The sequence below is a fragment of the Balaenoptera ricei genome, chromosome 1 (genome assembly GCF_028023285.1).
Source record: "Balaenoptera ricei isolate mBalRic1 chromosome 1, mBalRic1.hap2, whole genome shotgun sequence".
NCBI lineage: Eukaryota > Metazoa > Chordata > Mammalia > Artiodactyla > Balaenopteridae > Balaenoptera > Balaenoptera ricei.
Genome location: NC_082639.1, coordinates 35,632,586 through 35,647,523, shown reverse-complemented (window position 1 = coordinate 35,647,523; position 14,938 = coordinate 35,632,586). Strand labels below are relative to the sequence as shown.

General features: G+C 50.6%; 1 protein-coding gene across 4 annotated transcripts in view; it reads right to left on the bottom strand.

Moving 5' to 3' along the window:
• The window catches only part of SZT2 (SZT2 subunit of KICSTOR complex), a 52,472-nt gene that overhangs the window by 27,912 nt on the left and 9,622 nt on the right, over positions 1 to 14,938 (bottom strand). For all 4 annotated transcript variants that reach the window (XM_059920661.1, XM_059920672.1, XM_059920691.1 and 1 more), the window contains exons 2-14: positions 13,740 to 13,865; positions 13,256 to 13,429; positions 12,776 to 12,946; positions 9,348 to 9,479; positions 8,436 to 8,577; positions 7,917 to 8,023; positions 3,026 to 3,236; positions 2,630 to 2,800; positions 1,973 to 2,207; positions 1,654 to 1,783; positions 766 to 908; positions 361 to 513; positions 100 to 214 (exon numbers count right to left, since the gene is read on the bottom strand). In XM_059920661.1, the coding sequence (XP_059776644.1) occupies positions 100 to 214; positions 361 to 513; positions 766 to 908; positions 1,654 to 1,783; positions 1,973 to 2,207; positions 2,630 to 2,800; positions 3,026 to 3,236; positions 7,917 to 8,023; positions 8,436 to 8,577; positions 9,348 to 9,479; positions 12,776 to 12,946; positions 13,256 to 13,429; positions 13,740 to 13,865 (2,010 nt within the window). The remainder of the gene's footprint in view (positions 1 to 99; positions 215 to 360; positions 514 to 765; positions 909 to 1,653; positions 1,784 to 1,972; positions 2,208 to 2,629; positions 2,801 to 3,025; positions 3,237 to 7,916; positions 8,024 to 8,435; positions 8,578 to 9,347; positions 9,480 to 12,775; positions 12,947 to 13,255; positions 13,430 to 13,739; positions 13,866 to 14,938) is intronic.

Genomic DNA, 14,938 nt, shown 5'->3' with positions numbered 1-14,938 from the left:
CCTCCCTCTACTGGCCCTGGCCCTGGGGGTTCTGGGGAGAAAGAGCTAGTCAACATTCCAGGGCTCCTCGGGCTGGGAGTGAGTCGGGGCCCAGCTCACCTTGTGCCGAGCCTGTGCTGGCGTGCCGATGGGGAAACCCAGGCGGAGCACCATGCACGGGGCCTTGGAAATGATGCGGATCATGTAGAAGGAGGAGGGGGGCTGGTCTGGGGCACTGGGGAGAAACGGGAGGGAGTCCGTGAGCAGCCCTTGGCTGGGAGAAGATGGGTTTAGGAGGTAGGAGGGAGAGGGTTTGGGGTGAGAGGAAGAGACGTGGGATGAGGGGGAGGGGGAGGAGTGAGGGGACATCACTTTGCCCACCTGGAGAGCAGCTTCACATAGGAATAGCCCTCGACTAGCACGAAGCTGCTCCAGTCACGGAGCAGGGAGGTCAGCGAGGAGTGTGAGATCCTGCACTGGACGGTGCTGTAGCGGCCATTGCTGCCCGGGGTGTGCAGGTGCTTGGGGATTGGCCTGGGAAGAGGGTGTGGAGAGAGGGCAGCCCTCCCAGCCCCAGTCATGGGGCAGAAGAACAGACTGCTACCTCTCTCTGCTAGGCCCTGTCTGAGGATCTGAAGGCTCATGAGCAGGAGGGCTAGGACGGCTTGGAGTTATCTTGGCCAAGGTCGGTACGGGCTCATCTGCTGCTTCCCTTCTCCATCACTCCCTGTCCCCTCACCCCAGCCCCTCCACCCCAACGATGGCCCAACTATGGCGGATACCCACGTGTCATGTTCCAGGATTAGCACCAGGCGATGCATGTGCAGCCAACGCTGCCAAGAGTTAGCGTCCATGGACAGCACTGGCTTCCAGTAGGCAGCGAACTGGGCGTGCGAGGAGTCGGAACCACTGTGCTGAAGGGAGAGCACCTGCGGACAGGAAGGACAGCCCTATAGGAGCATTCATGAATAACCTCCACGCAGCAAACAGAGTCGTGGGGCTCAGGGGGTCAGAGGTGGCACTGGTGTAAGGCTAAAGGAACCCATGGCCCAGCCTGGGACAGAGGCAAAAATGGCCTCCAATACGAAGGCTGGATTAGGATGAACGAGCCCAGGGACAGGCTGTGTAGCCCTTTAAAGCTGAATCCAGGCAAAGGATGGAACTTCCATCACTGACTTTGGAGGAAAGCCGCTGAGTGATGGCAGGACCCCAGGATGAGGCCATTATTTGCTAGCATAAGCCCCCTGCTTGTCAGTGCTAGGCTGACAGCCGGGGCCGAGTGTGGAGAAAGCACAGGACAAAGGGAGCCATGGTCTTCAGGAAGTGCACAGTTCACGGTGGTTGGCTGAAGGTGCTGGGGGAGGCCAGAGTATGCCACATGGAGACCGGCAAGGGGGCTCGCAGCCAGCTGGGAGACAACCACCTAGACATTCTGCAAGTCTTTACCTCTGACACCCGTGGTCTGCTGAGGACAGCCTCTCTCTATAGACCCTTCCTTCCCCCGGGGGCGTGGAAGGAGGGAGGGGGCTCTCAAGGCTAAAGCTTAGGGTCCTGGTTTGGGGGCCTCAGATTTGAGAGGAGAGGAAAACGAACGTGGTTCTGGGCTCTAGATGCAGTGCCAATCCAAGTCTGGGTGGGCACAAGATGGGGAGAGTGAGCGTTGGGGCCCCTCACCGGGGTGGTGGAGCCAGGCGGGATGTAGAAGAGAGGCACTCCGCTCTTGGTGCTGTCGGGAAGCGTGAAATGTTCCGGGACTGAGGAGAAGGACTGAAGGTGGGCTAGCATCTGGTCCGTCTGATTAATGCTGCAGAACAAGCGCCAACCCTGAGCCTCACCGGACTCTGGTGAGTCAGAGGAGGGGAGCCCCAGGGGCACAGGGGGCCCTGGACACAAGCTTAGTGCTCGGGGTGACCCTCTCTAGCCCCCAGTTTCACACATCTGTCCCTCCACACAACAAATGGGGCATCCCTCACTGAGCGGTGACCTCACTCACCTCTGCAGCGTGTTCCAGAACCGCCGGATAACGTGGGTCCGATACAGCGAGCGAATGGGTTGCCTTAGCGCACAGGACACATCATGCAGGATGTCATAGCCACCTTCCATTGTCACTTCCACCCGGGTGCCTCGAGGGCCCTCAGGCTCCAGGGGCCAGGGTGCCACAGCCACATACTCGATGCGCATGTTGTGTTTCCACAGCAACACCAGCTTCACCTCCAGCTGGGACCCTCCTTCAGGGGAAGCAGGAGAGCTGGTTAGGGCAGGAGTGCATGGGACTCCAGGCCTGGGACTGAGTCCTATCCGAAACCCCACCTACCACATGGAACTCTAGCCTGGCCAAAGGTTCCAAGCGTGGTTCCACAGAATGCAGGCCCAGAGCCTGCCAAATGACACAAACTGAAGTTTGTAGGAGTAATCTGAAAACAAAGCTAAGTTCAGGACACCACACCATCCTCAGCTGACTCACCTGGGGCAAAAGGAGATGGAATTGGGAAGCTAAATGCTATGAGAACTAAGCCCTGAAGGCAACTCAGAACCCACTTGTCTCAAATGACAGGCAGAATCTGTCACTGAGACACCCTCTCATGCACGGTACATGTGTGTCTTCTGCTTTGTTCAGACTTGTGGGATACAGCAGGGCCTAAACCCTTACCTTTGGCCAGTGTGACCTCTCGGACACTGTAGCCCTCTCGAAGCCGCACAGACACGGTGCTGACCAAGTCAGCCGGCACCTCCTTCTCAGTGTGCTTTTTCCGGCGCAGGGCCAAGGCAGGGTTGCTGCTTGCGGAGACCAGGTGCTCATTAAACAGGCGGTGCTGAGAGCCTAGAAGACCAGTGAGGATGGGGAAGGGGAAAGTGTTTTATCTGTTAGCTGACAGAGGCACAGGAGCAGAGGCTACACTGAGTCGCGAGAGAACAGTGCCAAAGCCGTCAGCCCCAGTTATACTGCTAGTGCCCCGGGGACCCAAGCCCTAGATGGATTCCTGCGTCATCTCTAGGTCCACATTATATTCCCCCGTTCCCACACCTGCCCCAGTCTGTCACTCACCACAGTAATATTCAGGGTTCAGGGCTTCCCCACTGCGCAGGAAGGAGTAGAGGAGAAACGCCCGGTGGTAGACAGTCAGACCCAGGTTGCCTGGCTCGGGCTCAGGACAAGTGGACAGGTAGGAGCCAAATGTTGCCATCGCGATGAACTTCATCAGTTCCACGTTGGGCACATGGCCAAAACTACAGTCATAAGAATAAACTCCTCCTACCTGAAGAAAGTGAGCAATTAGAGACCTAGCTCCAAAAGAGGCACCAGGCTGGGTGGCTGCTCCCGTCCCTGACCCACACGGTGGGAAGTGGGCCAGTGTTCTCCCAAGACAGACCACTGCTCTGCAGCTTTCCTTCCCTGAGCCCTTCTGTCTGAAGCCCATGCCATCTAGCCACACCCCTCTTGCTCCACCTCAAATACCAGCCTGCCCCCATTCACTAAAGATTTTGGCCACTGGTTCATTGGATTCCTATCATCATCTCAAGACTACAGTGTCTAACAAAGTGCTTCTCAAACTTTAGGGTGCACACAAAACACCTGGGGATTTTGTTAAAATGCAGTAGGTCTGGGGTGGGGCCTGAGATTTTGCATTTCTAACAAGCTCCCTGGTGATGCCAAGGCTGCTGGACTGTGGACCATATTTTGAGCACCAAGCCTAAAGATTGGAGATTGGCAAACAACATATAACCTGTGGTCAAATCTAGCCTATCATCTATTTTTTTTTTTTTTTAATTATTTATTTATTTATTTGTTTATTTATGGCTGTGTTGGGTCTTCATTTCTGTGCGAGGGCTTTCTCTAGTTGTGGCAAGCGGGGGCCACTCTTCATCGCGGTGCGCGGGCCTCTTACTATCGCGGCCTCTCTTGTTGCAGAGAACAGGCTCCAGACGCGCAGGCTCAGTAGTTGTGGCTCACGGGCCTAGTTGCTCCGCGGCATGTGGGATCTTCCCAGACCAGGGCCCGAACCCGTGTCCCCTGCACTGGCAGGCAGATTCTCAACCACTGCGCCACCAGGGAAGCCCCTATCATCTATTTTTGTAAATAAAGTTTTATTGGGATTTCCCTGGTGGCACAGTGGTTAAGAATCCGCCTGCCAATGCAGGGGACACGGGTTCGAGCCCTGGTCCGGGAAGATCCCACATGCCGCAGAGCAACTAAGCCCGTGTGCCACAACTATTGAGCCTGCGCTCTAGAGCCCGCGAGCCACAATTGCTGAGCCTGCATGCCACAACTATGGAAGCCCGCACGCCTAGAGCCCATGCTCTGCAACAAGAGAAGTCACCTCAATGAGAAGACCACGCACCGCAACGAAGAGTAGCCCGTGCTTGCCACAACTAGGGAAAGCCTGCATGCAGCAGCAAAGACCCAACGTAGCCAAAGAGATAAATAAGTAAAATAAGTAAAATAAATAAATAAATAAATAAAGTTTTATTGGAACACAGCCATGCCCATACATTTTCTTTTTTTTTTTTTTTTTTTAAAGTTTCATTTTTTATTTATGGCTGTGTTGGGTCTTCGTTTCTGTGCAAGGGCTTTCTCTAGTTGTGGCAAGCAGGGGCCACTCTTCATCGCAGTGCACGGGCCTCTCACTATCGCGGCCTCTCTTGTTGCGGAGCACAGGCTCCAGACGTGCAGGCTCAGTAATTGTGGCTCACGGACCCAGCTGCTCCACGGCATGTGGGATCTTCCCAGACCAGGGCTCGAACCCGTGTCCCCTGCATTGGCAGGCAGATTCTCAACCACTGCGCCACCAGGGAAGCCCCCCATACATTTTCTTATCGTCTGTGCCCCCTTTCAGGCTATAAGAGCACAGCTGAGTAGTTGTGACAACCACATGGCCCACAAAGCTTAAAATGTTTACTAGTTGGGGGACTTCCCTGGTGGCGCAGTGGTTGAGAATCTGCCTGCCAACGCAAGGGACACAGGTTCGATCCCTGGTCCGGGAAGATCCCACATGTCGTGGAGCAACTAAGCGCTGCACCACAACTACTGAGCCTGCGCTCTAGAGCCCGCGAGCCACAACTACTGAAGCCCACATGCCTAGAGTCCATGCTCCGCAACAAGAGAAGCCACCACAATGCAATGTCCGTGCACCGCAACGAAGAGTAGCCCCCGCTAGTTGCAACTAGAGGAAGCCCGCGTGCAGCAACGAAGACCCAACGCAGCCAAAAATAAATAAATAAATAGATTTATATTTTTAAAAAAAAGTTTACTAGTTGGCCCTTTGCAGATGTACTCTAGATGGTTCATTCAATTCCCTGGCCTCTCTGCTCCTTAACCCTTATCACCAGGAACCTTATTCCACTCACCTGCCCTCTGACTACACATTGGCCCTGGGCTTCACCTGGAACTACTTCCTCTTTGCAAATTCAATTGCCATATCCGACTAATTACACACAACTTTGTCCCATTTTTAGGTTCCTTCCATCCTCCTCCTGCTGCTCTTTGACTTCATTAAGGCTCCCAGGCCTTGAATCTCTACTCTTTTCAAATCTATCCACGTCCTCCTGGCCCTCCTTTCTCAACCCAGCCTGGACCCCATGGGCAAGTAACTTCTTATGCATCATTCTCAACTCCCTGGCTGTCTTCACCTTTTCTCTGCTTCCACCTGAAAACCCCAACTAGGATCACAAGTTCTATACCCAGATCCCAAATGAGATCCCAATGAATCCCAAATGGAAAAAAAAAACTGCATAGGTGTGTAGGTTGGCACCACATCAAAACATATGACACCCAACCCAGCTAGTCCTTCGGGGCCGTCCTCAGTGCCGCTCCTCCTTCCCAGCTCTGCCTCCCTCCCTCCCTCCCTCCAGTACACATCCTCACCTTCTACTTTGGAGAGAAATCAGAGGCCCCCTTGGCAGAATTTATCTACATCTTCACTTCTATCCAGTCTCAAAGAAGAAGTTACACTCTCCTGCTCCTAAAGAGTCCCTCCATCTGTTTCTTGAGCCAATGCCCTCCTGTCAATTTACGGACTTTACTCCATCCGGCTTCCTTTCCTTTCCCTTATTTTCAAACTCTGCTTCATCACAGCTCCTTGGAAACATGCTGAAGTCTCTAGCTTAAAACACAAAACAAAGCAGAACACCCCTCTCCTTCCACCCTGTACTCCCCTCTGGCTGCCATTCTCTCTCTCGCTCCCCACTTGATCTGAACAACCAAATTCCGCGTGTCAACACTTTTCTCTACTTCCTTCTCTTCTATCCACTCTTCAATCCACTGCAATCATTTCCCTCACCGCCTCTTCACTGAAATGGCCTGGAAAAAATCCCCATAACTACCTCCTAATCGCCAAACCCAAAGGGCACTTTTCTTTCCTTTTTTTTTTTTTTAACATCTTTATCGGAGTATAATTGCTTTACAATGGTGTGTTAGTTTCTGCTGTATAACATAGTGAATCAGCTATACATATACAAATATCCCCATATCCCCTCCCTCTTGCATCTCCCTCCCACCCTCCCTATCCCGCCCCTCTAGGTGGTCACAAAGCACCAAGCTGATCTCCCAAAGGGTAATTTTCATTCCTCATTTTACATGATCTCTCTGCTGCATCCCATGCTGTTAAGTTCTCCTTTTTTCCCCCAAACTCTGAAATTTTTGACACCAGAGCTCCCGGTTCTTGTCTGATGATTTCCCTTCATTCTTTGCTGGGCCCTCTTCCTATGAAAGATCTTTGAACACTGGTGGCCCCCAGGTTCTTTGGGGACCCTCCTCCCCTCTCAAACACCATGTGTCGGCTGCTAAATGCTAACTTGCTATATCTCAGCTAGTGCTGTCTCTTGAGTATCCGATCTGCATATCCAACTGCTAACTGCTATGAACGGCAGTCATTTATTACGTAATTATGCATTATGCTAAGCCCTTTAAATGCATCATCTCACCCATTTACAAATGAATCCAACCAAGAAGTGACAGTGATGTGCCCCATGTCACACAGCCAGTAAGTGAAGCCAGGATGCCGGCCAGGCATGCCTAACTCCAGAGGTGATGCTTTACAGCTACCCTGTTGACCCACAGGCACCTCAAACACAACATGCGCACACCTGGATTCATCGTCCTGTCCTCACTCCACCCCAACTGCTGCTCTCTGTTTGCTCTGCCAGATACACAGTCATCAGTGAAGTCAGAAAGTTGGAGACATCCTTAGCCCCTCTCTCTTGCTCACCCCTTACATTCTGCTGATCATAAGTTATGTTGACTCTACCGCTTCATTTCCTCAATCCTACCACCTTCTCTCTTACCCTGAATTCCCCCAGTTTAAACCCTGATCCTCTCTCACCTGACCACTGCAATTAACAGCCTCCCTGCCTTCTCTCCTGCCCTTCCCCCAGCAACAAGAGTGACCTTTATAAAACATACACCTAGCTAGTGGTTTTCCTTCCATATATCTGCATCACCCGCAGAATTATGCTGGAACGCCTAACACAGCAGAAGCGGCTTTCCATGCTTGGCCCATGCCTACCCTTCAGCCTTGTTTCCCACAGCTCTCTGCCTCCTATCCTATAGTCTGTCAATCCAAACTGGCTGCAGGTCCCTGAATATACCTACTCTCTCCTCTGCTTAAGCCAGTTTGAGCTGGGTTTTCTGACCCTTGCAACCAAAACAGTAATAATTAATCTAATAAGAGAGGTGGAACTGGAACTGACTGCCAGACTGCAAATTCTGCATTCTTCTTACTGTAACATGCTGCCTCTCACATCCTAAGGAAAGAGGACAAAGATGAGAGTCCTCTCCCACCACAGTACCCACCCTGTTCTAGACATGATGTCCCCCCCCACCCTCCAGAACTATGTCATTGGCTTTACCTGGGAAATCATTGCCTGCAAGAAAGTAACCAGCCACATCCCACCTTGTGATATACGACACCTCCCTCTCCTCCTTCCCAGAAAGTCCTCACCTGCACAAAGGAACAAGCCACAGTGCCACTGCGAAGCTGGTTCAGCAACGTCTCACAGACAGCAACATCAGGGACACTGGTAACCCCATCTGTGATCACAATGATACCTGGAGCAGGAAGCATCAGACTCAGACCTGGGGACTCTGGCCTGATCAAAGTCACGGGGAGGCATCTGATGGACGGGGCCTCAGTGTCCACCAACCAATGTGTTTTATAATCCTCCAGCACCTTTCCTTCTCTCCTTTCCTCCTGTTCCTTCCTCTCGAGGGCTGGATCCCAACTTCCTCCTAAGTGACAACCTTGGTGCTCTACTCCTTCCCACTAGGGTCCATGACAGTTGTCAGAGAAGGGAGTACTTGAGATATACACTAAGAAACACTTACCTTTTACAAACAAGGAAACAGACACTCTTCCCTGGGGCCCACTGATCCCCTGGAACCTCTATCTTTGCCGATAATGCCCCCTTCCCTTCCTGTATTCCCCCTTTTCCCCAATCCCACCAACATTCCTTCTACTGACCTGCACTGGAGTTTGACGGCAGCAACTGCAGTGCCAAGATGCCCTGACGAATCATACTGACCAGTCCAAGATCAGCTGTCACCATGGAGACTCCCACTTTCCGACCTGGGGGCTCCCCTGAGTCTGGAGACTGGTCCTCTGCCTGGCTCAAGAAAACAGAAAAGATAGAATGGGACAGATGGCACTGCTGCCCCATCCACAGCAAAACCAGAATTTATAGCCCAGCACTGCCCAGGCCAGATGGGCCTAATCCTGTGAGGACCCCAATTCCCCTACTGTGCGGCCAAGTCCTGACTATGCTCCCTCCCCTAATGTGTGCTTGGATACTGACCCTCAGATGGGCAGGGAGTCCAGCACCAGATGAAGCACCACACTGTACTGGAGCAGGGCTTCCCCACCTTTTGCCAATAAGGCCCCTTTCCCATATTTTTCCCATCGCCATTATGAAATATCTTACACATCAATCAGATTAAGTCTTCAGACATATAGAACTGCTATCTGCCTGGCTACTTCTAGGATATCTAAAGGAACGAGAGAGTGCACTGTAGTGAGCCCAAGCAGCTTTATCGCTGATTGTACAAAATACTAGAGATCAAAGTCACCCATGATCACCTTCTCAGAGCCACTGGGGGAGAAGATCCAAGGCTGAAAAAACACAAGCAAATGGCCTTCACATTTTCTCCCAGCAAGAACGTGTGTCTTGGGGAGTGTATCCGAGCCCTCTTCAACAGGAAACCTGTTGTGTGCACTCACTAGCACTTCTTTCCTTGGCACCCTCTGTCCCTGGCTTTCAGTCCTTTTTTTCTGCTGTCTTCTCCCTCTATAATATTTGGCTTGTCCTTCCTCTCTCCTCTCTGTCCCTTAACAGCTCCTCTTTCTAAGTGGCCTCTACCCACTTTCTCTCCCACATACCTGGCTCTGGGAATCATACTGCTGCTGCAGCATGGTGGCCACCTTATCCTCAAAGAGACAGAGCTGCTCATACACCTGCTGCAGGAACACCTCCCGCTGGGAAGGGTCCAAAAGGCAGCCCTGGACCAGCACCTGAGAAGCACAGTGGAAAGAGCAAGACATGAAGGTCAGGGGGACACTGGGCAGTACCCCTCTGGTCTCCCTATTTATTCTCCACACTGGGCTTCCCCAAGCATGGAGGCACCGTTAAGATCTTCCAGTTTCCTCCACCTTGGCCTCCAGAACATTGTCTATAAGCTGCCCTATCTGGCCAGGCAAAGCCTTTTTCATTGACTCGTACTTTCTTATTCTTGTTGATTTCTAAGCACTGCACACAGAAGCTGTTCTGGACCTTTTCTCTTTTTTAAGCTCAAAATCTTATTCCCCCAGTGAATGCTCCTTCTTTCCTTTTACCCTCAGCAGATAATTCCCACCCCCCTCTTCACAGAGAAAGGAAACAAGTCAACAGGAACTACCCACTCACCCTAACCCTGAGGGTGTACTACTCTCCAACCCATCGAAAATGTCCTCAGTGTTTGCTAGATGTTTATATCTATCTGTGTTCTAGTTCTTCCTTTCAGGCTCAGAAGAAAAGATTCCTCTTCCTCCTTTTTCTCTCTAAAGCTAATCGTTCCATCCACTCTTGGATCTTTTATCTAATAGCTTCATTCTCTCTCCATGGGGTTTCCTTCCTTCTACTCTCGACATAAATAAGTGTCCCCATCCTAAAAATTTTATAAAGGCCTGGTGGTCCCTGTGGTGGCCCTCGGGATCTCTCCTCTCTCCCTGCCCCCATCAGACTCCTACAACCTGCCCACTTCTCCCCAACCCCTGCCCTCCCGTGCAACAGCTACTTCTTCTCTCTATTCAGGTGAGTGGGTGGGGACAGCCAGAAGAGGGCAGAGTGGGACTCTGGACCACTAAAGGCCTGACTGTGAGAAAAGAAACAGAATCAGAGGAATAGTGGGAACTGGGGCTGTGAAAAGGTGAGAAAGATGCTCAGAGCTGTATTGTTTAGAAGAGTGAAAACTGGGTCAACCTAAGGGTCCAACAGTAAAGGTTTGGCTAAATATATAACGACAAAATATGATAAAATATTAAGACAAGTGGTCATTAAAAATTGTGTTTTCAAAAATATTTAGTGACACGGAAAAATGCCCATATCATACGTTAAAAAAGCAGGATGTAAAACTGTGTGTTTAGAATGAGCCTGATGTTTCTCCTCTCTCTGGATGGAGGGGTGGTGGTGAGGGAAGTAAACACAAACTCAAAGAGAAGAAACACAGTCCACAACATGTCAACAGTAGTTATTTATGGGTGGTTATTATAAGTGAGTTTTGTGAGTTTTTTATATTTTACGTATTTTTCAAATCTCCTTCACTGGGCATGTATTATAAACGTGACTTTTTGTTTGTTTGTTTGTTTTGAAAAACAGCAGGATGCATCTTGAGGGAGCTACGGAGACAGTGAGGAAGCTGTCTGACTTCTTAGCTGACTTAGTGGCAAGTGGCCCTGGAGGCTTACCTAAGTTCTCAGTCCTTGTCTTCTCCATAGCTGCTGTCCTCGTTCAGGACTTATCTCCTTTCCCATGCTGCAATACTCTTCTGCCTGTTCTCCCCAATCCAGAATTTGCCCCCCATCCATCTTTCTCACCGGCCACAAACAAGTGTGATCTTCCTAGTGTACGCATCTGATCCTGTCACTGACATTCCAAACCTCCAGTGGTTCTCTACCCATGGCTAATAGTTCTAACAGCTAACATTTGCATGTTTTCTATGTGGCAGGCACTGTTTTAAATGCTTGACATATATTAATTCAATCACCATGCAATACTGGTACTGTTGACATCCCCATTTTGGAGAAAAGACCCAGATGCACAGAGAGGTTAAGTAACTTGCATAAGAGCACACAGCCAGTAAGTGGTATAGCCAGGAAGCACATAAGGCACTGTTATTCCAGATCCAGTGCTCTTCACCACCACACTAAACTCCCCTACAGAATAAAGTACAAGTTCTTAGCCATGACATTCAAGGCCTTTCATAATTCTGCCCCCACTTATCTCTCCAGTCTCCTCTTTACCAACGCCCTAACCTTCCCCCCATCATTCAAACTTCATTGTGTCCAACTGAGTAACATGTAGTTCCCTAGAACCCCTGTCTGAGAGCACAGTTTCATAGCTCTGTGTCTTTGCTTTTGCTGGCCCCTCTGCCTGGAAAGCTCATTTCCTCTTCTTTGATTAGTTAACATCAATTCATCCTTCAAGATTCAGTTCAAATGCCTCTTTGTCCAAAAGTCTCTCCTGTTGCTGCCCCAGGCTTGGCTGGGTGCTCCCATAGCACGAGTCAAAACTTACCAGTGTCCTTATCACATTCAACTGAAATTACCCCCTTTTATATCTGTCTCCACAACTAACTCTCAACCCCTCCCATCAGGATAGGGACAGGGTCTGATTCATCTGTGTCTCCAGGACCTAGCCCAGTCAGGCTTTAGTAAGTGTTTGTCAAAGTGAACCAAGTGTTGAGTGATTACCTAATATCCAAGCTTTTCCCGCCTTGACTGTGAGCACCTGCAAAGTCTGGGGATGTAGCCCACAACCAACAGTCCTAACACCTGCACTAGGAGAACACTTTAAACCAGGGCAGAGGGCTGGGATCCAGGCATGTACCAATTGCCTTGTGTATATTTCAGCCCCTCAGATACTATTCCTTGCATCCCCTTCTCTCAAAGCCAGTTTGATAGCTAAGGTGACAATGAAGCCATCAGGGACAATTTCAGGGTAAGCCTCTACCAGTGAGTTGAGGGTGGTTAAGAGTAGATGAAGGGAAACTGGCCCAATGCTTATCTAAGCCCAATACAGATATTCCAGTAACAGACTTGGCCATTCTCCAAAAAGGAGTGCCTTCTGATGGCCTGCTTGGGTGCTGGATAAGCCCTGTAATTATCTGTGTAGTCAGCATTACACCCAACAGTTCACAGGGCTCTAGGAGAAAAATGACCCTCCTCTGTCCTTGGAAGAAATTATGTTTCTGGGTCTTTGTTTCTCCTGCTGGTAGCGCAAGGAGTTAGGACATTAGCTAACCTTCTGATGGAACTAAAGGGAGCGGGGGAGAGAAAACAGTCATTCAGTGGCCAGAACCAGAGACTTAGAGGAGGAATGAGAGGGGCATTTGTCCAGTCAATGCCAACTCACCTAATGCTATGGGAAGGCCCTTTAAGACCAGAGCAATGGATACTTCTTAAGAGGAGAGAGACTCACAGAGATGACTAGGAACAGGTTCGAGGAGAGCTGGGGACTTCGGGCACGGAGAGTGGAGACAGGATAAGGACTTGGTCAGTGGACTATCCGAAATTAGGTCTGAGGATACAAACTTGAAGAAAGGATGCAATACCTGGTGGGACTGCAAGCCAATGATTGAGGAGTAGGCCTGGATAGTGACGTAGATCTCAGGTTGGAAGTCGATGCAAGATCCAGGCACTCGGAAGGGCCGGAGCAGCCCGCCTAGGCAGCGGGAGAGGGCGTGGAAAACTTCATCAAACAAGATCTCCCCTGTGGAATCATCCTGAGGGCAATGCAGAGAAAGGTCTCTCAAGGGTAACCAAAGGCAGCCCTGAGCAGAGGGCAGAAACAAGCAGCTTCCATGGGTCAGTTAGACTCTTAAGGTTGATCACACATCCAAATACAGTGCCACAGATGAATGGGATCTGTCTTCAAACACCCACCACTCCTTCCATTGTGTAAAGGAAACCTGTCTCCTTTTCAAAATGGTATCATTGTGGGATCATTCTTCACTTATCCCAGGCCCCTCCTCTTCTCCTCACTTCCCACCCAATCCTTTCTTCCCACTGTCTCCCCTCAACCAACCCCTTACCACAATGCCAGTAGATGGGCTGAGGTCCAGCTCAATGACAAACCGATACTGCCAGGCCAGGAAGGTGACCCGGGTGGATGGTACAAGCAGGAATGGCCTGGGGACCACCGGTTCATCTGGCTGCCACCCAGGAGGCAGGACACTGAGGACTTCCAACTCCTGCTCAGACTGAAGCTGACAATTAGGATGGGGAGGAAAGGGAAGAGTCAGGAAGTCACCCCTTTCTTTCCAGGACCTGACTTCCATATCCAAAATGACACACCATTGGTTCTACCTTCTGCAACCCAACCAAGCACTATTCCGAGCTGGAAAAACAATTAAACAAGATTTCCCCTGGGGAATCATCTTGTGGGCAAAGTCACTTGCCCCTCCTAGAGTCAGACCCCTCAGAGTTAGTCTCCCCTCCTGTGTGTTTCCAGCACCCTCCTAAAAAGACAGATCCTCAGGGCTAGCCCTTCACATCCTGTGTGTCTCTGGGCCTCACCAGCAGCTCCTGGGGTGTGGCCTGCACAGTCTGATGCAGGTGATTGAGGAACCAAGCCAGGCGAACATTTCGGGATATTCGATAATCCTTTTTCATCAACAGGAACACCTGCCCAGCTTCTTCCACCTGGGGACAAAGAGACATTTAATAAATCCATAAAAATTCACTAGTTCCTAGTACATATAGATCATGGTGCAAGTAACTTGTCCAAAGAGCTCAGAATCCATTAGTGAGAGGCAAGGCAGCAGAAGTGAAACGTTTACCCCCACCTCAGTGCAAGGGCTTCCCAAGGATTCAGTTCTCAACTCTTGGCTCCCATTCCCCCTATAAAGATGTCTATGTAGACCAAGTGACCTTTGCACATTTCAACAGATATGTGAGTTTCTCCTATAAACTCTAAGTTCTTTGAGGGTGGGGATTGCGTCTTGCTCTATTTTTGTGTCCCTGTGCTTAGCAAATTGCTTAAAACAGAGCAGACAATAATGCCTGGCAGTTCCCCCTAATAAGCCTTGACAACAGCAGGCACTAAAGGATCTTCACTGGGTGAATGGCAAGCCTACTAAAGACCTCAAAGCCCAACTTCTGTGGGTCACAGTCTCCCACCCCCACCCTTCTCAGCTGTCAACGCTCTAGTTCCTTCCTTCCACTGCCTCATGGGCAGTCGGTTCAACTGTGTCCTAACAAGTGTCACTTCCCTTGCCCGTGTCCTCACCTATCACTACACAAGCCCAGCTAAATCTTGACTCAGGGTGAATTTGACTTTCTTCCTTATCCACACAAATACCACACCAGCTGTACTCTGACAGAAAGAAACTTGTCACCTCGCCAGTGGTGTCACTTCTAGTGGCCTTTACCAATCCTTTTGCTTCTCCCTGGTCAGTAACCTTTCCTTATTCCCCTCAGGTTTTCCAATCTCTCAACCCCCGCCATCCCAGCAGATAAATTTGCCTACTGTTTTGCAGAGAAAATAAGGGTCAAGGGCTTCCCTGGTGGCGCAGTGGTTGAGAATCTGCCTGCCAATGCAGGGGACACGGGTTCGAGCCCTGGTCTGGGAAGATCCCACATGCCGCGGAGCAGCTGGGCCCGTGAGCCACAATTACTGAGCCTGCGCGTCTGGAGCCTGTGCTCCGCAACAAGAGAGGCCGCGATAGTGAGAGGCCCGCGCACCGTGATGAAGAGTGGCCCCCGCTTGCCGCAAC